The sequence below is a fragment of the Vigna umbellata genome, chromosome 5 (genome assembly GCF_029865625.1).
Source record: "Vigna umbellata cultivar VRB3 chromosome 5, Vumbellata_1.0, whole genome shotgun sequence".
Lineage (NCBI taxonomy): Eukaryota > Viridiplantae > Streptophyta > Magnoliopsida > Fabales > Fabaceae > Vigna > Vigna umbellata.
The window spans coordinates 14,210,267-14,238,113 of NC_142169.1; the positions used below are offsets into that span (position 1 = coordinate 14,210,267).

At 30.6% G+C, this 27,847-nt stretch overlaps 1 protein-coding gene across 1 annotated transcript in view; it reads left to right on the plus strand.

Moving 5' to 3' along the window:
* LOC124846570 (putative 2-isopropylmalate synthase) overlaps nucleotides 1–22,065 on the plus strand; it is a 36,475-nt gene extending 14,410 nt beyond the window's left edge. The window contains exons 3-14 of the mRNA XM_088091377.1: nucleotides 389–601; nucleotides 9,307–9,520; nucleotides 10,197–10,277; nucleotides 10,900–10,992; nucleotides 11,094–11,180; nucleotides 11,957–12,057; nucleotides 14,382–14,415; nucleotides 15,130–15,204; nucleotides 16,028–16,111; nucleotides 16,199–16,333; nucleotides 21,725–21,867; nucleotides 21,960–22,065. Coding sequence (XP_087947503.1) covers nucleotides 389–601; nucleotides 9,307–9,520; nucleotides 10,197–10,277; nucleotides 10,900–10,992; nucleotides 11,094–11,180; nucleotides 11,957–12,057; nucleotides 14,382–14,415; nucleotides 15,130–15,204; nucleotides 16,028–16,111; nucleotides 16,199–16,333; nucleotides 21,725–21,867; nucleotides 21,960–22,065 — 1,366 coding nt within the window. The remainder of the gene's footprint in view (nucleotides 1–388; nucleotides 602–9,306; nucleotides 9,521–10,196; nucleotides 10,278–10,899; nucleotides 10,993–11,093; nucleotides 11,181–11,956; nucleotides 12,058–14,381; nucleotides 14,416–15,129; nucleotides 15,205–16,027; nucleotides 16,112–16,198; nucleotides 16,334–21,724; nucleotides 21,868–21,959) is intronic.
* The last annotated feature ends 5,782 nt before the right edge of the window (nucleotides 22,066–27,847 follow it).

Here is a 27,847-nt window from a genome sequence, read left to right on the forward strand (position 1 = left end):
CTTTTGGCTGCCACGTCAACTAATGTAGCTCAACTCATTGCCACGATGAAATTTCTTGCACACTTCACATCCATAGTCAGTTCAACGTTTTCAATTAACGTCGTTAAAGGAATAGGACTGAAGTCATACAATTTTCATAACATGGGGATCCAATGTCTTCATTTTTAAAACCGGGTACTAAACAAAAATTCATCTCTTAACATGGAACCAAAGTAAGGGTTTAAGCCTTAAATATTTATATCTTGTCATATTTAATAAAAATATTCATTTAGAGTATGTTATTTAGAAAATTGATCTTGTTACTAACCTAACTATGTTAACGAATGGAGTTAAATTACTTTTATACGTGTTAAGTGAAATTTCAAGATTGTGTTAAATCAATATGTAGATGTGTTAGAAAGGATATTGCCATTGCATGGGAGGCTGTGAAACACGCGAAGAGGCCTCGCATTTGTACTTCCATTGCGACCAGCGACATTCACATGAAGCACAAGTTGCAAAAGAGTAAGAATGAGGTTATTGGGATAGCCAGGGATATGATAGCCTTTGCAAGGAGTTTGGGTTGCAATGATATTCAGTTCGGTGCTGAAGATGCCACGAGGTAAGTTTTCTTCATTTTTTTTCACACTTCATTTAAAATTTTTAATGTTTAACATTCCTAATAATTTGTTTAGGTTTTAGAAGAAAAATATTCTTAATATGATAGGTTTAATGTCTTAGTAGGTCCCTATTTTCGTGTGAAATCTCAAATAGGTCTCTTTCTTTTTCGGCGTCTTAATTAGGTCCTTGCTTTTGTAAAACTGAAGCAAGTAGGGGCTTTCCGTCAAATTGAGAAGACGCCGTTAAGGAGGGTGTCACATGGCATGCTGACAGTGTCTTTTTAAATGATGTAACATTAAAAATGTGTGTGAAGTGTATTTTTTTAATTTTTGAATTAAAAAATGTAGTGCAAAGAGGGAAAGTAAAATTTAAATAAGGGCAATTCATAGAACACATGGAAAGGTCCAAAAGCACTGCCAGCACCAAACATTGCTCCTGGAATGCCATCCTTCATCTTCTCTGGTAACCAAATCACGCTTCCATAGCAGCCACCGTAGACAGAACTGCAAGTTGCAGGAACCCAATCGCGAGTTTGCCCAACATTTTCACCACTGCGAGACAAAACCAGAACCTGCGAAAATTCCCAAATCAAAAACCAGAAAAAAAAGATGTATGTGAACTGATGCAAAATTGACAAAAAAAAGTTGAATCTGCGAAAATTCCCAAATCAACCGCCACTGTGAAGCATCTTCACCTGACCACCTCGTCAATGCCGCCGTAGAGACCACCCAAACACCAGTGCCTCTTCACGAGCTACTCGCTAGGCCGCCCAATCGTGATTCGATCTCCACTGTCTTCGCAACCTGAAACGCAGAAAAACCAGAAACAACAGAGGAACCCTACAACGTAGAAAAAATCCCCAAATCAGCGAACCCTTGTCGCGCAAGCACTATTGAGACTCAGGAGACAAAACTCAAGAGCGTGATTCCCTTCGTTTTCCACCATTATTGCGAGAGATAATTAGAATCGTGAAGCACTTGTAAAAATCAAAATGCAACCACAAGAGAAAATTTTCTCTCACGCAAAGAGATCTCCATGGCAATTGGCAGCAACACAGTTCGTGGCGCAAGCAGAGGAGGCAGAAGCAAGCCTTCAAAATCCCAAAACCCTAATTTGGGTGAGAAAGGGGCTTCCACGTGGCAAGCCCCCATTGGATACTTAATTTAATTTGATTTCCCAACTTTTCCCTTACTTATATTATATTTTCACTCTGTAAACTTTATTTTTTAATTCAAAAATAAAATAAATACAATTGAGACACATTTTTAATGCCACATCATTTAAAAAAACACTGTCAGCATGCCATGTAACACCCCTTCTTAATGGTGTCTTCTCAATTTGATGGAAAGTCCCTATTTGATTCAATTTTACAAAAATAAGGACTCAATTGAGACGTCGAAAAAGAAAGGGATCTATTTAAGATTCTGGACGAAAATAAGGACCTACCGAGACATTAAACCAATATGTTATTATTGCTTTCTTTTAAATGAATGTATTTTTGTTAACAAAAAGTTTATTTTAGACTTTTAAATTTTGTAAGGAAGTTGAGAATTATTATCTGTTTTCATTCTCCTCATATTCACTTCTATTTACTCTAACGACTTAGATTATATATATATATATATATTATAATATTTGAATAAAACTTATGTCATTTTATGAGTAAAAAAGTTCATTTAATTTCGTTTAATATGTCTAGATTTTAAGAAAACCAAAATATTTCAAAGCGGTAATAATTTTTAAATTATTAAGAACGATTAGGTTTCGCTTCTAATAAAAATCTAAACATATACACGTTTCGACATCGGTTTGTCTCAAAATAATTGTCTAAAAGTTTCCATTAATTTAAAAAATATTACTAATATTTTTGTATTTAATTTTTGGATAAAGGTTTAGGCTTTTGTTATTTTTAGAGATGAAGCCTAGACATCCCCTTAGGATTATTATTTTAAAAAATTTTACACTCGTGCCAAACATTTCGTCCCTACAAAAGTTGTTTTCCTTATTCTTACATCACTCTTCCTTCCTTCTTTCTTCTTTGTTTTTTAGCATCTCCACCAAATATCGTCGAACTCAAGTCATTATTGCTCAACGTGAGTGAATAGTGATTGAGTTTTCTTTCTTCGCCATTCAATTTGTTTTCCCTCATTTTTTGTCGGGTTTGAATTTTTCGTTGGGACTCCTCAATAGTGAAGGTGACCTACATGGACTTTGGGCTTTGATTGGGATATCTGGTTGCCCTAATTTTTGCCGATTAAGATTTTTAGTTGTCTTAATTTTCGCCGATTGAGATTTTTTGTTGGACTGATATTTTTGCAAATATGGATTTTTGCGGTGTGAATTGGTTTCTCAATGTACAGATGAAGATGATGGATCTCATGCTTGCATTTTTTTTACGGAGGTGGAAATATGATGGAGAAAATAAAGGTTGATGAAGATGAGGAAGAACAAAAGAATGAATGGGAGAGGAGGCTCAAAATAATGGGAAAAATGGAGGGAGATTAATAATTCACGCCTAATATAAAAGTTTAGGCTATAATTCATAACCGAAGCAAAAAAAATCCACCATTTTTTACCTCGTCTAGATATGTTTTGATTCTTGAATCACAACACACATCTAAAATAACTAGTTTCAAATCCATTCCCTACACTAACGAGACAAACTTGCTTGTGTGAAGATTTTCACATCATTTGAAAGGTAAGAACCTACAAAAGATAAAATTGTTCTGATCTTTTATCGCTCAAGTACTTGTTGCTTCAACTATCATCCCTCCTTTCACATCCCTTAAGTGTCACATTAACACATGAGTGGAGGAAGTTATACGATCTATACTTTTACCAATTATATTATGTCTTAATTGTCCAAACTCTAATTTTATAGTCAATAATTGTTGTAAATAACTTTTACTCAAAATCGTTATCTCAAATCTGATATACAACTGAAAATAAGTTGATTCAAATATCACCATCATTCCTAAATTACCATATACGAAAACTCACTCCTACACTAGGGGCCTTATACTACATCACTTTAGGTCTTAGGTTACGGTTAAAAAAACTATAGTTTGTGCGGTCATAGTCTAAAATAAGCATTTTAAACTATGATTTCTATGAGAAATAGAGAAGATTGGGAGAGAATATCCCCTTGTGTTAAATACACACATAGGGTTATCTATTTATAATAGAAGAAATATGGGCTAAGCCCAAAATACAAATGAGAAATAATAACTAACTAACTAAAAGATATAATATATCTAACACTCCCCCTCAAGCTGGAGCATATAAATCATATGTTCCAAGCTTGTTACAAAGATAATCAATTCTAGGTCCTCGTAAGGACTTAGTGAATATGTCTGCCAACTGGTTGCTTGAGTTAACAAATTCAGTCTTGATATCTCCGGATATGATTTTTTCTCGAATGAAATGACAATCAACTTCAATGTGTTTGGTTCTCTCATGGAAGACAGGGTTAGAGCTAATATGGAGAGCAGCTTGATTATCACATATAAGTATCATGTGAGTGACATCTCCAAATTTCAATTCACTAAGCAATTGTTTAAGCCACACAAGCTCGCAAGTAGCTGATGCCATAGCTCTATATTCTGCTTCTGTACTGGACCTTGCCACAACACTTTGCTTCTTACTTTTCCAAGATATCAGGTTGCTACCAATAGAGACACAATATCCAGAAGTAGACCTCCTATCAGAAGGGGAACCAGCCCAATCAGCATCTGAATAACAAATAATTTTTGTATCGTTGTTAGGGCCATATAGCAAACCTTTTCCAGGTGATCTTTTAATATACTTCAGTATGCGAACAGCTGCATCCCAATGGTCTTCACATGGGGAGTTTAGAAATTGACTCACCACACTAACTGCGAAGGAAATGTCAGGACGCGTAACAGTAAGATAGTTTAATTTACCAACTAGTCTTCTGTACCGTTCAGGATCTGAGAAAGGCTCCCCCTGATTTGGTAGGAGTTTGATGTTAGGGTCCATAGGTGTCTCAACAGATTTACAATTCATTAACCCTGTTTCCTCCAAGATGTCTAACGCATACTTCCTCTAGATATGACAATACCATCATTGGATTGTGCTACTTCAATACCCAAAAAATACCTGAGTTTGCCAAGATCTTTGGTTTGAAAATGATGACAAAGGTGTTGTTTCATCTGAGAGATGCCAAGATAGTCGCTTCCTGTGAGAACAATATCATCGACATACACTATTAAGTAGATACATCCAGCACTCGAGTGGCGATAGAACACTGAATGATCCGCTTCACTGCGAGACATACCAAATTGTTGAACAACACCACTGAATTTACCAAACCAGGCCCGAGGAGACTGTTTTAGGCCATATAAGGATTTGAAGACGACATACCAATCCAGATGACTCCCCCTGAGCAACAAAGCCAGGCGGTTGCTCCATATAAATTTCTTCATGCAAATCACCATTGAGGAAAGCATTTTTGACATCAAGTTGGTAAAGAGGCCATTGTCGAAGAGCGGCCATGGCAATGAAGAGGCGAACAGAGGTCATTTTTGCCACTGGAGAAAAAGTATCACCATAATCCAAACCAAAAATCTGTGTGTAGCCTTTGGCAACCAGTCGAGCTTTCAGACGATCAATCGTGCCATCAGGACCAACCTTGATAGCATACACCCACCTGCAACCAACAACAGACTTTCCAGATGGTAATTGGACCAGCTCCCAAGTTCCATTTTCCTGTAAAGCACTTAATTCATCCAGCATAGCTTGACGCCAACCAGGATGAGTTAAGGCATCACTCACAGATTTGGGAATTGACACAGAAGAAATGGATGAGAGACAAGTATAAAAAGATGGAGATAATTGTGGTAATTAAGAACAGTATAATGGGGGGAAGGGTTACGGGTAAGCGTATACCTTTACGGAGGGCAATAGGCAAGTCAGACTCAGTTGTGGAGCCGGAGGAGACACATGAGGCGGCACCGGAAGTGAGTCATGAGGGACACGATTACGGCGACTATAAACCTGAAGGGGAGGTGAAGGATGATCCTGTGGTGAATGAGAGTCTAAAGAAGGAGAAGACAAAATGGGTGGAGCATCACCAGGAGGATCACATATAAGAGGAATATCAACAGTAACAGGGAGAGGTACAGAACTAGAAGATAGATGTGAAAAGTAAAAAGAAGACTCATCAAAAGTGACATCAGCAGAGATAAAATGACGATTGAGGGAAGGGGAAAAACACTTATAGCCCTTTTGTGACCGTGGAAATCCTAAGAAGACACATTTGTGAGACCTAGGAGATAACTTATCAAGACCAGGACTAAAATCATGAACAAAACATGTAGACCCAAAAACTCGAAGAGGTAATGGATGCAGAGGATCTTGAGGAAATAAGATAGAATGAGGGATTTTGTTATCTAGGACGGAAGATGGCATGCGGTTGATAAGATAACATGCTGTGAGAACTGCATCACCCCAAAAACGTGAGGGTACTTGACCATGAATAAGAAGTGTACGAGTTGTTTCAATAAGGTGTCTATTCTTGCGCTCAGCCACCCCATTTTGTTGAGGGGTATAAGCACATGAGGTTTGGTGAAGAATGCCATGAGAAGCCATAAACTGTTTAAACGGTTGAGAAAGGTATTCACGGCCATTATCACTACGTAAATTTCGAATAGAAACCCCAAACTGTGTTTTTATTTCATTGAAAAAAGATTGAAAAATAGAAAACAACTCAGAACGATTCTTCATTAAAAACAACCAAGTACATCTGGAATAGTCATCAATAAAGGTAACAAAATACTGAAAACCTAAAATGGACTTAACACGACTAGGTCCCCAAATGTCAGAATGAACCAATGAAAAAGGAGACGACGCCCGTTGTGAGACACTACGAGGAAAGAAACTACGAGTATGCTTCCCTAACTGACAAGACTCAAACGACAAACTTGATAATGTGGACAACCTCGGGACAAGTTGTTGTAGTTTGGCAAGACTGGGATGACCGAACTGAGCATGAAGAAGGGATGGTGACTCCATGACAACGCCAACATGTGGAGAAGGGCTGAGATGATAAAGGCCATGAGACTCACATCCTGTGCCAATCATGTGTTTCGAACTCCGGTCCTGCAACCAAACAGAATCTTTAGTAAATGAAATAACACAATTAAGAGTACGAGTTAAACGACTAATGGACAATAAGTTGAAGGGAGACCCAGGGACATAAAGTACATGATCAATGGATATGGATGGAAAAATATTAACAGTACCAATACCATGAGATGAGACTCTAGACCCATCAGCCATTGTTACTGAGGGTAAATTATTCGGACATGACAAGGAAGAAAACAAGGACTTGTTACGAGTGATATGATCGGTGGCGCCTGAGTCAAGGACCCAAGGTCCGAGGGAGTGAGTTAGACCAACAAAAGGTGTACCTGTACGTGCAACAGATGCAGATGTAGTGGAACCAGAGTGCTGATGATCCTCATACCATTTGAGAAATTCGTTGAAGATTGCAGGTTTGTCTACGATATTAGATGAAGTAGGATGGTCTGCAGACGGTGATCGGGGAGGTGGATCAGAATTTGCCATTGCTACAGGTCGAGGAGGACGTCCATGGAGAGCATAACATCTATCAATTTGTTGGCCTAACTTGCCACAATGGTCACATTTTGGACGTCCTTTACTTGGCTTGCGAGACCGACTTCGATCATCACGTTGAGCAGCCATAACAGAGGAATCATCAGTATGAGGGGATGTCTCAGTGACGGGTTTGCTCGGTATACGCAAAAGAGCAGAACAAGTAGAAGTAAAGTTGGGTATGACAGGAGAACCCAAAATCTGATCACGGACATGAGAAACATCATCAGAGAGTCCGTATAATGCCAACAACATGAAGAACTTTGATCGTTGTTCCAATTATTCAGCAGGAGTGGAAGCAGGAGGTAATATATCATTAAAGTCATGAAGAAGGGCATGAATTTTACCCAAATATTCTGCCATGGGACCAGGATTGCGCGGACCAATAACAGTTAATAGGTCCTGACAAACACCATAAAGACGTTGAGTGTCATTTGTGTATAACAACTTCGCTTGTGCCCATACTTCTGAACATGTTTCATAGGATCGAAACATTTGTTTCAGTGAGGAGTGAATGGTGGACTTTATAACAATGCATAACTGAGCATCAATTTTCATCCAGCGGGAAGTGTCATCTATGGGAGCAGTAGTCACATTTTGAGTAAGATGATTTAAGTACCCTTGACTCTTCAACCAAAGTTTGATGTCGGACGTCCATGTTGCATAATTTGTGCCATCTAACTTGTCAATGGACAAGTGTACATTCACATAATTGGTATATATCTAAGCCCAAAATACAAGAGAAATAATAACTAACTAACTAAAAGATATAATATATCTAACAATTTCCAGCCATAGTCTATCTTTCATCATTTAATATGGTGCATACAAAGAATTGTAGTCTATTTATATTCAAATAGGCTACGATTTCCTTGAACCCGTAGTCTATATGATTTCAAACATATTGTAGCATTCAAACAGGCTATTATTATTTAATGTAATCATAGTTTATTAGAATAATAATAGGCTACAGTTCTTGAATGTAATTATTATGATCTAAAAATCTTAGATGTGTGGGGACATAGATTGTGTATTTACATAGAAAAAGATAATTACAAGTCATCTACCATAAACTATTGTACAAATTTATAAGATATGTAACTAATTGAATCTAGATGCAATGGTTGAGGATTGTCGAAATGTTGGACAAAACACTATAACTTCAATTAGTACATAAAAAAGACTATTTTTATGTGAATATCAACATGAACAATGGATGTATCAATTGTATAACATAGCTGCAATTATAAATAATTGAGGAATAAAAAAAGTAAACAATTATAATTGGACAAAAATAACTAACATTGAGAGACAACCATGTTAGTTTTCTTGATCTTGCAATTAATTTACCTTTCAACATCTTATATCTATTGAATGCACTGTAAAAAAAAAAACATAGCAATTAGGGTCTTCTTATATAAAAATGAAAGTACATAAATTTAAGGTCCTTACCAATCAAGTATTTGGTTTAGATGTGTGGGGAATTTCTTATGCAATGAGAAAAACTATACAATTGTGTTGAAATCACAATTAGTTGCTAGTGATGCTTGAATTGAAAATAATAATTGTTAAAACAAAAAATGATAGATTATAATTAGAAGACAAGAAACTACACTTATTTATGAATGTATGGAACAAAATATATATGTTTCCCATTGATCTAAACAATTGATGATATATGTTTGGATGTCATTTATTTTATTATCCAATATAGAAGGAGATAGGGCTCATTAATTCACACCCACCATCTAATCCGGTATTGTGACTCACTCCAAACATATACCTAAAAGCAAATAATTTATATAACATAAGTATTTAATTAAATACAATAATTTACTATAAAAAATAGTTCAAAGACTCAATAAGTGAATAATTGGAATATTCAATTATTATTCCCTTGCCACAAGTTCTAACACATTTGATATGTATATCTTGTTAGTCTTCCTCCCAATTACAATAGCATCTCACGCAACTTCCATGTGTGTTGTAGTAACTTTTGAATCTTCTGTTGTAAGTATTTTACATTCATGAATGTCTGATTTTTGTATGATTGAATCTGTATGAGAGCAGATCGGAGAGAGAGTTTCTGTATGAAATTCTTGGAGTAGTCATTGAAGCTGGAGCAACAACAGTGAACATAGCTGATACTGTGGGCATATTAATGCCATTTGAGTTAGGAAAACTGATAACTGATATAAAAGCCAATACCCCAGGAATTGCAAATGTTATTGTTTCCACTCACTGTCATAATGATCTTGGTCTTGCTACTGCTAACACCATAGAGGTATATTATTTTTTTAATATCCATGCATCAATATGTAAACTCCTGACAATCATGTTTAGGATCTTAAAAATTCATAGGTAAATAATCAACTTAGTATAATAAATATTGATATATTAAATTTTTAGTACAATAAGAAAGAATTATATTGTAATACAAAACTTTTAATTCCACTAATTCTGTTCGATTTCAACTCTTAATTTAAGTAATTGAACATGTATTTCGTCTTTAACATTTTTTAACATTTATCACATTGAGTATATTAAGAAAAAATTAGTGTTAATATATAATTAATTTTAATTCTTTGAAGATTACATATTAGCATTATTTTTCCTTTTAATAACTAAGTGACAACTATTAAAGATAAAACATTATTTATCACATTTTTATTTTTATTAAAAATGAAATATCAAATTTTACTATACTAAGCATATTATTTATATCCAAAATTTATTTTAAAAAATTATATAAACATGAAGAACAAATCAGACTTATATATATTGAGGAAAGCAATTCAACGATCTTTTATATGAAGAATCTCGAAAGAGAAAAAATGATTTTATCCTTTTACCTTGCGAGTAATTTATAAATAAACTCACACTTTAAAAAAAAATATTTACGTAGTTTATTTAAACAATTAAACTAGATTGCAAATTTTTAATGTGAAAGCTACTTCCAGGGTGCTCGTGCAGGTGCTAGGCAATTAGAAGTAACAATTAATGGGATTGGTGAAAGGGCTGGCAATGCTTCGTTGGAAGAGGTGAGTGTCAATATTATATTATGTGAAAAAAATGAATATTCAATATATTTTGTTTTTGTTGCTTTAATAATCCTCAATACATTTTCTTAATTATTAATTAAAATAATTACTGTTAAATACTTTTTTATATTTTCAAGATATTGACTATATTTCATTTTTCAATTTAATATCTTTAAATGGTATTAAGTTTGTTTCTTTTGTTAATTTATCGACCATTTAAGTGGGAAACAAATTGTTTGAGTTCAATCAAAAATTTGAAGTATTTATTATATATATATATATATATATATATATATATATATATATATATATATATATATATATATATATATATATATATATGGTAATAAAACCTTTCACTCTTTTCTTTACTTTCTTGGGACTCTTGCACCATTTTCTTGTATCTTTTCTTCTATAGAGCACTTTAGGTTTTCTTTTTAAAATATATAAAATTATAAAATACTTAAAACTTAATTGATTATTACAATGAACACATCTTAATTCCAACTTTTATAATGATTATATATAGAGAATAATTGATATTTAATCAATATTTTAGTAATTAATTTTTCCTTAGTCTTTCTACAAAATTACTTTATAATTATTTTTTTTTTCAAATTAGGTTGTGATGGCCTTGGCATGCAAGGGAGATCATGTCTTAAATGGTCTGTATACACGAATCAATACACGACGTATATTGGAGACAAGCAAAATGGTTTTATTTATTTATTATATATTTAAAGTCTTGCTCTATATTTTGCATTTCTTTTTTATTATACTTTGCCCTTTTCAAATTTTCATAACTAATATGAATAGGTTGAAGAATACTCTGGTATGCATTTACAACCTCACAAGGCCATTGTTGGAGTTAATGCATTTCTCCATGCTAGTGGCATTCATCAGGTTAATTATATTCAGTCCATTTTCTACCACATAAAATTGTAAATTATCCCTAAAGACTAAAGCTTTATGTTATTAATTATAATTATTCCAATTTACATTTTTTTTAAACTTGATTTACTTAAGTTACTTGACAATATGGAACACGTATTAGTAAACCTTTTAATTAGTGCAAAAGCCAAATTTCAAAAATAATGTTAGAATAATAATTTGTGTCCTTTGATAAATCTGTGAAATTAAAACATTATATTGTAATTAAATATTCACAAATTTATAGCTTTACATGATGAGTTAGAAGACCTGCTTCATGTTCTTTGAATCTATTACCCTAATATATACTTGGTTTTTATTTTTAGATTAGGATTATCATTAGCGTATAAAAGAACATTAAGGTATTTTTTTATTACAATGAAAATTATTTAGAAAATGTATTAAATATTTTCATTAATTTCCAATTCGAAAATGAACATACAAATTTTTAACCATTAAATATTATTAGGTTGTTGAATTTTTTTCTTGTTAAATATTTATAATAACAATAAATTATATATTTGCTGATAAAATAAACAAATTACATGATTAAAACTTTTTAAACATCATTTATGCAACCATTGTAAAATTCAAAATCAAATTTAACTATAATTTTATTTTGATTCTTTTTGCATAATTGAAGCTCTTTTTATACGTTGGTTTCTCATTTTTCTCTCTAGAGTCAACTTACATGAAACTAGTTTTAATTTTATTCAATTTTTTTTCCTTTGTTGATTTGTACCTTGCAGGATGGGATGCTAAAACATAAAGGTACATATCAAATATTATCTCCTGAGGATATTGGGCATAAAATAACCACTGAAATTGGTATTGTGCTGGGAAAGCTGAGGTATGTAACTTAAGTCTTTTCTTCAAATATCTCTCAATATATAAAATATGGATGAATTGAAAAACTATTCTTTTTTCACAAATTTGATTTTTAATGTTGGTATAATCAAATTATTATTAGAATGAAAAAAAAAAGGAAAAGACACTTTGTACCTTACAAATAATATATGGTTATTGTGTATTAAAATTCTTTACAGTTTTAGAAAATACAATATTTGATGATATGTAGTTAAAGACAAATTTTTCTTTGACGGACAATTTATCAAATTTTTTTATAAAATTAATTGTAAAATAACTTCTTTTTTATAATAAATTTAAGAACATGCAATATAAACAAAGTTAGAAAAAGACGAATTTATGTTTGAGTTTTATATTGGTTTGTCAATATATACTTACCCAAAATATTTCCAATTTTTAATCAAGTTTCACTAAGTACAAAAATGTTACAGAAATACACACGAGTATTATTTGAATATATGATACTCTTAAATGAAAAACTAAGTATTATTTGGACATGCAATAACAATTCAAATATTATTTGGACAATAGTCTCTTGGCTCAAACTTGAGTATTGTTTGGAATCTAACTGTTTTGATTTCAAAATAAAATGATCTAAAAGGTCATTGGATTTTCAATTAATAGAGGTGTAACATATTAATATGGATACAATTAGGGATGACAACGGGTCGGGTCGGGCACGGATAGTGCCTACCCGCAATCCGATCCGACAAAAAAAAAAAATTCACCCGCTACCCGACCCGCTACCCGCACGGATACCCGCTTAAAAAATATCCGCGGGTATTTTAAAACCCGCGGATACCCGTTGATATCCGCGGATACCCGCAAATATTTAAAAAACATATATTTTAATAAATTATTAAAATAATTTAAATAGAATTACAAAAAATATATAAAATATAATATAAATTAAATTAAATTTAAATTCAAATTTAATTAAATTTAATCTTGTAAAATATAAATTAATGTTAATTTTAATTAAATTTAACTTAATAAAATATAAATTAAATTTTTATTTTTATTTTTTGCGGGTAGCGGATATCCACGGGTACGGATAGTATAATATTCGCACCCGACCCGTTTATAAGCGGGTATTAAAATATCCGCTACCCGCAGGTTGCGGGTAGTAAATATCCGCGGGTATCAACTATTCGTCGTAGATTTTATCCGTGGACGTAGATTTTTTTGACATCCCTATATACAATATAAGGTTGAACCTTTTAGGTTGTAAATGAACGCAAATAATGTTTTTAAGAAACTTTATAAACAGAGAGGTTTTTGTTTAGAACTTTGATATCACTTTCTTTTTTGTTGACAAGTTTCAACAATGATATTTATCTTTAGCTTATGTCTATCACACATAATATAGAAATACATTAAATGCACTTCAAGCAATATGAATATTTATCTCTTCTTTAGGCAATATTTCGATAGTTGACATGACTTATCAAGCATAGGTCAAAATGATTCTATATCCAAACTTGAGTGAAACATAAGATCGTACATGAAAGATAACTTTTCTAGAGTTGACACAGAGGTGTGGTAGGATGATTACTTATGTGAGCTTTATGAGATCTTCATGGTAGATGTGGGATGAAAACATTATTTACAAACAATAAAGTAAACATATAAAATATTCTGTATTGTGCAACATTCTTAGTTAGACTTAGCTTATTAGATAAAGTAAAGACTACAAGATGTTGTCATGTCTGTTAGACGATACACTTGCATCTTGAAGATGTGTTGTTTAGAAAAACTTACCTATTTTAAACAAAGCGTTTTCTTAATTTATTCGTTGATGCAAAAACATATAATCAAAATTCTTTAATGAAAACTTTCTTTAAAAAGATTTAAAATATATTTTAAACTTAATTACTTTAAAATCATGTGTCATAACTAATAGACTAAGATATTCATACAAAAATTAGTTAACTTATTTTAAATTTCACATATTATATCTATAGGTCATGTTACGTATATTTGTAAATACTTGTATATATATATGTGTCTTATGTAGTTTACATGATATTTCTTCTACATATCAACTAAAAAATGTAATTAATTAATCTTAATAAATGGAATACTAGTTTAGTTTATAAATATATGAGTACAGTATATTGAATGATAGTGATATTTGCATGAAGTTGTCCAACCTAATTTAAGTATTTTAAAATTTAATGGGATACTAATTTAGTACTTCACCTATAACTTTTCTTCATTTTAATTTTGTATTTTAGATATTGTGCAACTTATTGTTGACTGTGTTCTATCCATTTCTATTCTTTTTTTTTATATTTGGTCGTGCAGTGGACGCCAAGCTTTGAGAAAGCGACTAGAAGAGGTATACAATTTTTTTTAGACTGTGAATAGTGTAAATTTTAGGAGGGTAAATAATATCATGTTTAGATTTCTACCCAAATGTAATTTAAATCTTCATATTTATAATCTCATTATATAACTCTTTTCCTAAATACGCTAAATTTAAATTCTATCAAAATAGGTGGTAGTATAAAGTTTTTCATACCATGGTTTTCTTTGTTTGTTTCATACGTATTTATTTCATAATTTCCTTTTCTTACTTCATGATCTTTTCAACTATAACTTTTTTTAAGCATTTCATGCGTCGATTAGAACTCAACTACCGTAGTACATAGGATTCATTATGAAACTCACTTTAATAATACTTTCTTAATGTGTGTGTATATATATACTTTTAGGAAAGAATGTCTTATTCTATTCTATGTTTGAAAAAAAAAATATTTTGACCTTTTCTTATTTAGCAATTATCGTTATTGCATGACAAAAACAACCTATTTATCTTATTTTTCTAAAAGGAATTTTATGAGAGTGAATTTTATACATGATATATTAAAATGGGGGTTTACAATAACTTATTTTTTTCAAAAAGAAGAAAATTCAATTATGCTTTACAAAGAAAAGTAGAACCAAGGACATCAATTAATAAAAACTTCCTTAAAATGTTTTCAATTATTTTATTGAATCACACTGTAAATGCTACCTTATTTACATAGATTATTATTCTTTATTGTTTCAGCTCGGTTATGAACTTAAGGAAGAAGAAGTTGACAGTTTGTTTCTACCCTTCAAAGCAATGGCTGAGAAGAAAAAGGTTAAGATATAGTGATTTTATTTTCTCTATATAAATGGGTGGTGTGTGTGTGTGTAAGCATATTTAGTGACGAGAAATAAAAACTATAAATTTAAGTTATACAATTATATGAAGGATTAAGATTAAAACAGTACATAACTATTTAAAAACTTCAATGCATTTTTATTTTAAACTATATCTTTTCTTACAAGAAAAGACATGTTATTAAAAGCTTTTCAACCTTGGGACAAGATTTTCAAGAAATGGAAACATAATGTGTATTAAAAATTTCCCATTTTAGCAATGTGTGCCTAAAATCTCAGCAAAGCCAACAAACTCACAGGAAATGAGAAAACACAATTGTGTACGCAGTGGGTGAAAGGGAAAATACACAACTGAACGATGAAGAAGAAAGCGATGAAAAAAATTAGGATTTAATTGAATAAGCGTAAGGTTAGTTTGGGTATTTCACATAACTGATGGGGTGCAGAAAGAAATTTGAGAGAGGTACAAAAAGTAAATTGTCTAGTCCCAGTGGTTACCATTTATTTTTATTTGAAGAACTTTAATCCTCCAAAATAATAAGTGACCATAATGATAATGCAAAAGCCAAAAATATTTTCTTTTAACCGTTAAACTAGATTGAATTATTTTAATATTTTCTTTTATGATTTGTTGTATTTAATAATATAGGTGATTACAATTCATAGTCTTTCATGCTATGCTACTTACTTTAATACAATAGTTATAAGTGTACTTTCTTCTTGTAGGTTTCATGTTAATATGTCTACAAATCTATTTTGTTAAAATTCTTATTGTTTGATTTCCATTTTGATGTTCATAGGTTGTAACTGATATTGATCTCAAAGCATTGGTATCATATAAAGTTTTCAATGCAGAACCGATATGGAAACTTGGTGATTTACAAGTATACTTAAATTTAAATATGCTTAATTTGAAAAAGATGCTTGATGTAATGTCTTAACGTGAAAATAAATAATATTTACCATTGTAGGTGACTTGTGGGACTTTGGGTCTTTCAACAACAACAGTAAAACTTGTTAATATTGATGGTACTACACATGTTGCTTGTTCAATGGGTACGGGACTGGTAGATTCAGCTTACAAGGCTATCAACATCATTGTAAAGGTTTGAATTTCATTACCACCTTTTTCACTACTATGTTCATTTGATTTTAAAATATTTCACCAGACATCTTACAACATATATATATAAACATTTAACCCACAGTGTGAATTAGAAGTACACAAAAATTTCATAATTGCTAATTAACAAAAATTGTGTAGCTTTGATTATTAAGACAATTATGAAACACATGATTTTTACTACTAAGAATTTTTTTAACCATGAATGTATATACTTCCTCTTGTAATCTAATTATATAAAAAAAAAACTAAGTTTAAAACATGAAAGCTTTTTGTTGTATTTTCTCCATTTATGTAAGATTATAAATATATTTTTATAAGAAAAATATATAAAGGACGAGAAAGTTTTCTATTTAAAATCGTGGTCATTTTTTTACACAAAACACTTAATTTTTCTTATCTTTGAATGTAACTTTAAGAATATAAAGGATTATGGACTATTTTATATTTATCTAAATAAAATTGATATCCACTCATTCAAATATATATATATATATATATATATATATATATATATATATATATATATATATATATATATATATATATATATATATATATATTACACAAATAAAAAATATGATAATATTTAACTCGAATACACATTTAGGTTTAAAAAAATGTTCTTCTATATTTATTCAAGTGGCTATCAAAACTTAAGTATTATCTACTTTTATATAATGTATGATTATTAGTTATTGCAACAACAAAAACATGAAATGGAAAACTAATTTAAATAAATAATCTATTAGGAGAGGCATTGTTAAGAAAGGAATGAAGTCTATCTAGACACCTAAAACTAAAATAATTCTTGTTGTAGATACATATTGCCATAAAAACTATCTAACAATTATTCAAAAGAGAGTTTAATGTTCTAAAATGTCATGGGTTTTTCAATATTTCTTGCTTCTATTTATTTAATGGGATATGTAACACTCTCTTTTTTATCATTCTTATTAAGGGGTCTGACATTTGTGTCCGATCCAATCTCCATTGGCCAATAAGTATAGTCTATAGGTCCTTCCATGGTTTCAAATGTTAATTAAATGACTTTTTAAGAAAATCACAAATAAAATATGACATTATCAATATAAAAAAGGGCACACATTTTCTTTTCTTTAATGTCACATATCAAATAATAAATTTTAATTGTTTAAATATCTATTTTTAATGTCACATATCAAAGAATAAATTTTAATTGTTTAAATATCAAAATAAAATACTAAATAATAATTACCTACATGTTATACATTTTCAAGTAACAAGAAAAGCAACACATAAAATATTAAAAAACAATAAAAAATAAATGTGTGTCATATAAATGATTTGATTCAATGAATTTAAGATTTTCATTTTCTAAAATACAATACACTGATGGAATTGTAGAAAATAAAAGAAAATATAGTCAAGGTATGATGAGAGAAAAAATGCCTTAAATACCTGAAAAAAATTGATGGATATAAAATGAGTGAACCATTGAGAGAAAGAATGAAAAAATGTGTAGAAATTTTTTTTCTTCAAAATGAAACAAAACTAATAGTAAAAGGAACAGAGAAAATAAGTTTTGTAGGTTACCAAATAAATCAAGGGTTACAAAATTGACTACTTGAAATTGGGAGTTAGATGTTGTCATGTTAAAAAAATAATAAAATTATACAAAGGAAAAAGGAAAAACAATAATAACCAAGGAAAAATATCATAAGGATGTTAGAGAACTTTTTTAGGGAGAATAAAAAATTGTGTGGCAAAAAAAAAATTATCCAAATGAAAAAAAATTAATGACAAAGAGAACAATGGATATAAATTTTCATGTTACCTAATATATCATGTGTTTTTTAGTAATTTAAAATGAGATGAGTATAGAGCATAAACAAGACACATGTACATATTCATCCATGTCTATATAGCTAATTTAAAACAATATAATATTATTTATACTCATACCTATATTCAATTAATATAGGAATTCTTTATTAGTATAAAAAAAACAAATTTTTTATCATCTGTAATCACTAATATTATAATAAATGACTCCCACGTAGAACAAATTAAAAAAAAAGGTAAATTGAAATTAAAAGAAAGCTGACGCAAAATGTTTTCCTTAATCTTGAAAATATTTTTTGGAAATATGAATCCGATTGACTTAGATTCTTAAGATATAGAAAGTAGGATCATACAATTCGAATATTCCAATGTTACTATTATGATAACATACATCATATAGGTGAAGCAATATCAACCATATCAAAAATATTAAAACACTCAAGGTAAGAGAAAAAGAAAAGAAAAAAGATTTATACTATTTTAGTTACCACTGTTACGACTTATATTTAGTACCCAACAAAAAATTGTGGAATTATTCACTTTGTAAACTTGTTTTACAAGAAATATAAGTATACCTCTCTTCACTACGCAAACCTTTTCTTTAAACTTCTCCAAAAAAATATTTTCACAAACGTACAACCCATGGGATGTCTACTTATTATCATTCAATAAATCATAATTCGGACTACCAACTATATCCTTGGTGATCAATCAATAAATTTGACCAACTACTAAACAAGTCAGCCAACCATGAACCAACCTAGATAGTCAATCCATAGCCTGTAGCGTCGGCCACTGAGCCAACCATCCACCAAACATGTTGGCCTGCCACATACCAGCCTAGATAGTCAAACACTAGCTCAATGAGCAAGCCACCTAGCTCGACCGACCAAATAGGTTAGCCGACTATGCACCGACTTGAATAAGTCAACCATCAGCTCAGAAAGCGGGTCACAAAGCCCGAATGATCACTAATCAGACCATTTGACCTTTAATTTGATTGATCGGGAACGACACCAAAATAAATTAATCCTAAAAACTGATCAACTTAAGGTTAAAGTGTAATTACTCATAATTGGGCTATAATTAGACCAACATTAATCAAAAGTTCACAACAAAACTTATAAATGAATATTTGAGGTAAGAAGGTAGGATACATGCATTAGCTATTGAATTAATTGCTATCTGTCAAACGTTAAACTGAATTTAGCATCGAACTACCTTCTGTAAGTACCATCCGACGTGTTTGGATGCATGAGTGACAGCTCATTAGACAACAATTGGACTTGAACTACACAGCACAACTCGAATATTTGACCTTGACCCTGTTACAACTCAAATTATACCAGCAAGTATATTGAATTGTTGTAGTAAACAAGTGTTATATCCACAAGGATTTGACGAAAATTGCAATGTTTTAACTAGCTTGATCTTTTGTAAACCCATTATGTGTAAGAAATGTGAGTGTGGAATTTGAGAGTGTTGTAAAATCAACTTTAGAACTTGATTTAAACTATCAATAGAGTAACTTTATGATTGAATCATGTTAAAGCTTGAGTTCATAGATTTTTCCTCTCTTGTACTAGATCCACCTCCAAATATGAAGCCTCAAATGATCAAGTTTTAGGAGCCTAAAGCCTAGTATGTTGCCAATTGTCAGGTGTGAAATATGTTAGTGACTGCGTACGACTCACCTACATTACGATTAAGACTTTATTCTAACTACACACCCTAGATCTTTTCCTAGCATCCAAAATCCCATAAGAAAACTAATTAGACCACAACTTAAGACTAACTTCCATCCATTCTTAAGTCAGTTAGATAAGATAAGGGATCAATTCATCGAACAACAAGCATAAATCAATTAACAAACTTTAAGCCAAAAGAAAACATTCATAAATGGAAAGTTTAATCAAATACAAGAGTTTAAATATGTTAACATCATGCTCCAACACTAGGGAGATTTAGTTCCTCATAGATGATGGAAGAAGTACAAATAATGAAGAAGGAAACATCTCTTAATCTTCTAAAGATGTGTCTTTTAATTACAGAGGATAGATGTGAGAAGGCTCACTAGAGTCTCACTCTAAAATCACTCTTAGAAAGCCTAGACTGAAGTCCTTCTCTCTCTGTTTTTTCACCTCTCGTAATTTGTCCAAGGTGCTTGTATTTATAAACTTTCATAGCACGACTCAAGTAGTGATTCACGGCTCTAGCCTTGAGGTTTTTTTCCTTATTGAGTTTCCTTTATGGCTTAAGTAGTGAAGTCGTTGGAGCTGCTTGAAATGACTTAAAATGAAGAACTCTTTTATGACTTGAGTTTTAGGTCAAGGTTTGAGGAAACCTTAAGTGGGTTTTCTTCATAACTCAAGTCCTCATTATAGTTGTATTGTGACAAATTCCTTTGAATTTGTGATTTTTTTATCTTATTGTCTTTAAAATGCAAATTTAACTTCTTGAATTCACGTGATCTTGCAAAACAAGTAAAATTGAACTAATTATCATAGATTTTACACACAGTAAAAATAAGATAAGTGCTAAATCAAGCATTTATCAAACCCTATGTCCAAAACATAAAGAATGAAATAGATTGATATATTGAATTAAAAACTTAAATTTTCTCGATTTTAAGAAAAGAAATCCAATAATAAAATTTAATCTTCTTGAAATTTAACGATCTTTAAAAGAATAATTTTTTTTTCTCAAAAATGAGTCTCATAATTGAATTGATATAAAACACTTTTATATGAGATACAATTGACTTTAATAGAGACGTGATTTGTTATTATGTTATTTTTGGGTTTGTATTACTAATATATTATTTATTACTTCAAGTTTTCTTTTCATCAATCAATGATAGACTATCTACGTTTCAACTTATCAATGTAATTGACAAACTACCGTGTAGCTTAGAGGATAACAGCAAACAAGTTTCAAGAATTAATAAACGATTAAATTTATCTGTTATAATAGTTTTTAATGAATGAGTCTTCTGGTTATTCATCATATCTGGTAATTAATTATCCTGATTCAAAATTTAAAAATCTGAATTAAAAGTAAGATAAAAAAAATCATAATCTCCTTTAATCAGTTAAAATAAATTTACAAAAGAAAATTTAGCAAGTTATTTCTTTTCTCCCACTTTCGAAAACAGAAAAGATTACTTAACAAATGAATAATTTTTTATTGATTTATTATGTGTATCATTGATTTTGGTATTGAAAAGAGTTTTCAATAATTTAACATAGTTATGTTTTCAGAATTCATTTGGTTATTTCTAACCCGAAACAATACGAAAATCAAATGACAACAAATACAAATTGTCCTCACACAGTCCAATGGTAATATTTTTTTTTCTAAGATGCTATAATTCGCTAAAGCACATAAACGATATCATTAAAAAGAAAAAAACAACGTAGGACTAATGATTTAATAATAAAAACCACAATCAAAACTCAAAGAAATCAAAAGCCTTCAAGTCTTCCCACACATCAACCTTTACATTACTTTATATTCTTTTATTTTTCACATCTTACTCTATTTTATGTAGGAACCTATAAAAGTTTTGGAATACTCATTGAATTCAATGACAAAAGGCATTGGTATAAGTGCCACTGCACGTGTTGTAATTTGTAGGGAGAATCATTCGTCTACTAATGCTTTCACAAGAGATGCTACTTATCCAACATTTAGGTATGCTAATTGCACAAGTTTATTTCTTTAGTGTTATCTTACTTTTAATAATCTTATGCTTATACTATTTAATTCTTAATTTTGTTATATAGTGGAACTGGAGCAGAAATGGATGTTGTTGTTGCAAGTGTTGAAGCATATCTTGTTGCAGTGAACAAGTTGTTACGATGCAAGGAATCATTTATACATTCAAAATGAATTCAAGTTTTTAAATTGTTTTGAATTTGTGTTAGATTAAAACAGAATGTGAAGAATAAACAGATGTATGTTTCTTCCATTTTTTTTTTAAAGTTTCACTCATCTATGCAATAACATGTCAACACTTGTTTGCTTTTGTCTTTTAATTACAATATAGCACTAAAGTATTATGGTGATTAATTTTATTGTTGGTGAAAGTATTATCAAGGTGAATGATGAAAATCTTAGGTTCTAACGTTAATTAAAGATTACGTACTATAAAACCCTTGTAGGATGATAAATCTGATGAATAAAACTCTTTTATTGTAAAATAAATGGAAGGGTGAGTATATTCTACTCACCTAAAATTCTAATTGAGATAAATTTCCTAAACTTTATTATACAACATTAGTGTGATAACTTAAGGTCATTGATATCTTGCCACAAATTAGATATTTTTATCATTATGTTTAAATTAATTCATCCAATGTATGCAAATAATTTTTATTGTCTTTATGTATATCAGTGATGTGTCTCTTATTTCCCACAATTTTCTCACATATTTCCCAACACAACCCAATTTTCTTTATCCGAAATCTTTTTCACTCTAGGATTTTCCAATAAACTGGAAACATAAACAAATTAAGATTCATGTATTACATAATTTTTTACATACAAATATTAGAATACATGCATAATGCTTCGCGAATGAATTAATTATTTTTTAATAACTTCATACACTCTTCTAATAACATGGTCTCTACATTATTTAGCTTAGACTAATAAAGTTACATAGTTTAACAAAATTTAAACAAAGAAAATTCAAACAATAGTCAAGGGTTAAACACCCAATAACTTAACACAAGAATCTTTGAACACAGAATAACTTAATAAACGTAAGTCTTAAATTTTATATCTAGGATTCATCGTACAACCAACTTGTATAACTTAAAAACAACATTTGTTAAAAGAGTTGCAGACTCTTGTAAACCTTAGAACTTAAGGTTAATGTCAATGATGTCGTTTAGTAAACTAACGAAATCAACCATACTATCTTTTGTTTTCACGATCTATTTATCTGATGATGTAATATTTTTGTATTTATCTTTATTGTTTTATGCACCATGAAAAAGATAAAGATTATTAGAAAAAAAATACAACGCCCTAAATGCTTTTATTGAATGCTCACATACAACGAAGCTTAGAGCTTAAGCTTCAAAACATGAAGAATATATGATAAAGCTTATTAGATTATGAGCTTACGTGCTTCATTTGATAAATGGAGAATAATGTCAAGTTTCACTTTTATGGAAATCAATTACATGATAACTACAAGTCAAGACTAGGGATGACAACGGGTCGGGTCGGGCACGGATAGTGTCTACCAGCAACCCGACCCGCTGAGTAAAATTGTACCCGCTACCCGTCTTGCTACCCGTCTTAAAAACATCTGTGGATTTTTTTCAATCCACGGGTACCCGTTGGATACCCGCTTTCAACCCACAAATATTTAAAAATAATTATTTTATAAGTTTTTTAATGAAAAAATTCAAATTAAATTACAAAAAAAAATGCAAATAATATTTAAAATATATATCCAAGAAAAGTCAATGGATAAGTAAATAAAAGTTAAAACTTAAATTCAAATTAATACAAATTAATAGTAAAAATAATTCATATTAATTCAAATTAATACAAATTAATTCAAATTAGTACAAATTAAAACATAAATTCAAATAATTGTTCTAAAAATAACACTTCAAGATTTATGTTTGTTCTCCCACATCTTCATTTTGACCACTTAATTCCTGAAACAAATAAATATAAATAAAGTCATCAATCAATGACAAAGTGACACTATTAATAAAATTAGATTACAATATTATAAACAAAACTACTAACATCATCATCAATTATCTCCTCTAGTATTGTATTAAGCTTCTTGTTATCCACTTTCAATTTTGAAGAACCTAAAAAAGGAAAATAAATTCATTTGTCCTAGCCAATCATTTGAATGAATATAAATATGTAATTTGAATTGTTCATTTAATTACCTTGTATGTCACTCCATAGCCAATCTTGAACACACATCAATGCCTCTAAAGTGTCTGGGTGTAATCTACTCCGATGTGGAGTAAAAAATCGACCATCGGTACTAAAAGAAGACTCAGAAGCAACTGTTGAGATAGGAATGGCTAGAAAATCTCTTGCAATCATTTGTAAGATTGAATATTTTAATCCATTAGTGTTCCACCAAATTAAAATGTCAAATCCTTCATCTGAATCCGGTACGTAGTGTCGGTTCCTCCAAGTAATAATTGAGTTCTAACTTATAATTTGTTGGTTCATTTTTTTTTTACAATCTGATGTTTTGCAAAATCTCTCCTCCAAGCATCTTTTCTTCCATCAACAATTTGGCCTACATTTATGTTCGAATTTTGACCTGAAGAAATTGACTTCTTACCTTTCATGCACATTTCATATTCTCTTACCAAGTCCTTAAAAAGAATTTTCACCTTTTCAATTTCACAATTAGATTCATTGCCATATATCTGAGGGAAAAAATAATCCAACAAATCAATTTTGTACCTGGGATCTAAGACAATTCCTATAGCCATCACTCCACTGATCACACTCCAATATTTGTTAAACTTTAAAACCATAGATGCAGCCATTTGGTGAATAATAGAATTGGGAGAGTTAAGTCATTCCATCAAAGCCAACTTAATTTCACATACCTTTGGAAAGAAAATGTTGGCAGTTGGATAAGAGGTACCAGAAAACAAGAGCGTCACATCATAAAATATTTCCAACTTTTGGCAAATTTCATTTGCCATTTGCCAATCATGTGCATTAGGCAAAACTTTATATTGACTCTCTCGTTGTGATAAACGATCAAATACATCTTTGTATTGTATGACTACTTGAAGCATTAAAAATGTAGAATTCCACCTAGTTCTGCAATCAACAACTAATTTTCTTCTGAATGGAATATTCAATTGAGCACATGTCTCTATAAATTTCTCTTCTCTTTTAGGTGTAGCTGTCCAAAAATTAGCACTTTCTCTGACCTTTTCAATGACATTAACAATTATGGACAAACCATCCTTCACAATCAAATTCAATATATGTGTACAACATCGCATGTGAAACAATTGGCCACCCAAAATAAGAGACCTAGGTGAAATCTTGTCTAAAATGCGATCAATCATAGCATCATTTGTAGTGCAATTATCAACTGTCAAAGTAGAAACTTTTCTATCTAGATTCCAATCCATTAAACATTCAACCAACAATTCAGCAAGAACTTAACTAGTATGAGGAGCAGACACATACATAAACCTAAAATTGAAAGTCATATTTTATTAATTTAGTGAAAAAGAACAATGTTAGGCGAAAATAATTTCAACTTTGAATTGCAACTCGACTTTGAATCCTTGACAACAATAATTTCAATTTCTCTTTTTCGGCAATGTAATCCTTCATAATATCCTTTTTTAAGGTGTTTCGAGAAACCACTTTAAATAGAGGTTGTACAGCAACACAAAATTCTTTAAAGCCTATGTGATCAACCATTGACATTGGATATTCATGTAGAATTATCATCTTACAGAATGCATCTCTAGCTATTTGTTGATTAAACACATAATTGCCAATAACTACGGTTTCACTACCTTCTTTATGTGTTTTTAAAAATGATTGTCGGATGTCCCGTGTTGTTCGAAGCTTGCAACTCTTGAAATAGTTTCTCAAATGTGACGTACCTTGTTTTGCCTCACCTAGAAGACTTTTGGAACAATAATTGCACATCGCTCTCCATTTCCCATCTACCTTTTGTTTCTTAAAGTGATTCCAAACATCTAACAATAATCTTCTTGAGTTAACAGTAGGAGTTGAACTTTCAGTTTGATTTGAATCTACAGGAACATCATTTTGATTTGAATCTCCTACATTAGGTTCTATAAATTGTCCTTCTTGGTCATCTCCTATAGAAGAAAATGTATCTTGGGTAGACATCCTAAAAAAAATTGATCAACATAAGTTACTCAGTACTACTGCTACGTTTTCAGGGGGTGGAATAAGTTACAAAACTGATTCATCGCTCTTATAGTTGAGGATTTGTCTGGGGAATTGCTTTTATAGTTGATTATTATATTGTATAATGTAGAATCCAAATAATCATATTGATAGTCCAAATATCAAATGCGAGACAAAGTCTTGGATAATAAAAATACTCTTCAAATTTAAAATATGGGGAGTGAAGTTTAAATTATAGTAAACTATTTTCATATTAAAATACTTTTGTAGAATATTTTTAAGATAATTAATTGAATCTAGAAAAATTTAAAGTTATGAGCTCAGATACAAAATCTAATAAAGTAAAAATAAAAACATAACATAAAATTTTAACACTTAACTTAATTTATTATTAAACAGACATTATTATAAATAAAAATAATAAAGCAACAACATTATCCATAATCTGATGAGAAAAATCCATTTCAAGTGAGGATAAATAACAATATTATTATTAGAAATTTTTGGAGGATGACAAATTTAGGGGCACTCTCGTACCTGAGGATTTGTCTGGAGAATTGTTTGCAAAAGAAAGAGATAGTCAGGTATTCAGCCAACTTGTAGCCCAAAAGTAACAGAATTATCAACCACAAAAAAGCGACCAATTAAAATAGTCTAGGCCAGAACAGTATCAAAGAAATTAATAAAAGAAGCACCAAATAATCTGATGAGAAAAAATCAGTACAATTTGATTAATAAACAAGCCTATACCTGCTTAGAGTATATTAGAATCTTGTCAAATTCCCTTCTCTCAATAAAAGCAACAACAATTTTGGAGTAGCTCAGGCTTTGCTGTATATTTTTGAAACAAGATCATTATCCACAGTCTACATTAGAATATATTAATCAAAATTAACAATGAAATCCATTTCAACTTAAATATACAACAAATAGATCAGTATCCACAGTCTATATTAGAATATATTAATTCTCTCTAACCTCATAACTATAAGTTATCTATTAAAGTTTTCTATCTTAAAATACATATATATTCAGCAGCATACATTGAAGCACACATATAATTCCAATTTCATGGCCATGCATTAAGCAATAAGTAAACCACACATTATTCACTGAAAAATTCAAAACAGCTGATAAATCAACAACTCCAGCACACTAGTTCTTCATCGACAACACATGAAGTGACTGATTGATTGGTCCTTTTTCCTTTCCCTATAATCTTATACCATGAGCACAGTTAAAGCAATACAGAAAACACACAAGGCAAACCTAGCTAGCTCTCACTTAGTCTAAGTTAGTATATTTTTACCTTTGTTCTTTTCTACTAACTATCCCTCAAACCTTAAATCACATTTGAAAACCTATTTTCCAAATTTCAGCCTCCTAAATTCCAATACCAACTGTGTCCTACCACCAACAAATTCAACTAGTCTGGCCAATCTTAATGTTAAACGCAATGCAATTACGATTGTAGTATGTTGAATCTGAGACTTCAGTTAAACCAAAAAGTTAGAACAAGCAGTGAAAGCTAAGGACTGACACAAACAATGAGTAAAAAAAGCAGTCGATAATCATCTAGCCTGATCTAAAGATCAATTTTTGACTCACTACAGGATTCGACACCATCAAGCATAAATAATTACAAAAACATTGTATTATGCACATATACGAGAATTAATAAACTTTGAGTTTGTAATGTGGAATTGATTACATACTGATGTACCAGCAGGTTTATCCAAAACTACATAGGATTCCGCCACAGCTA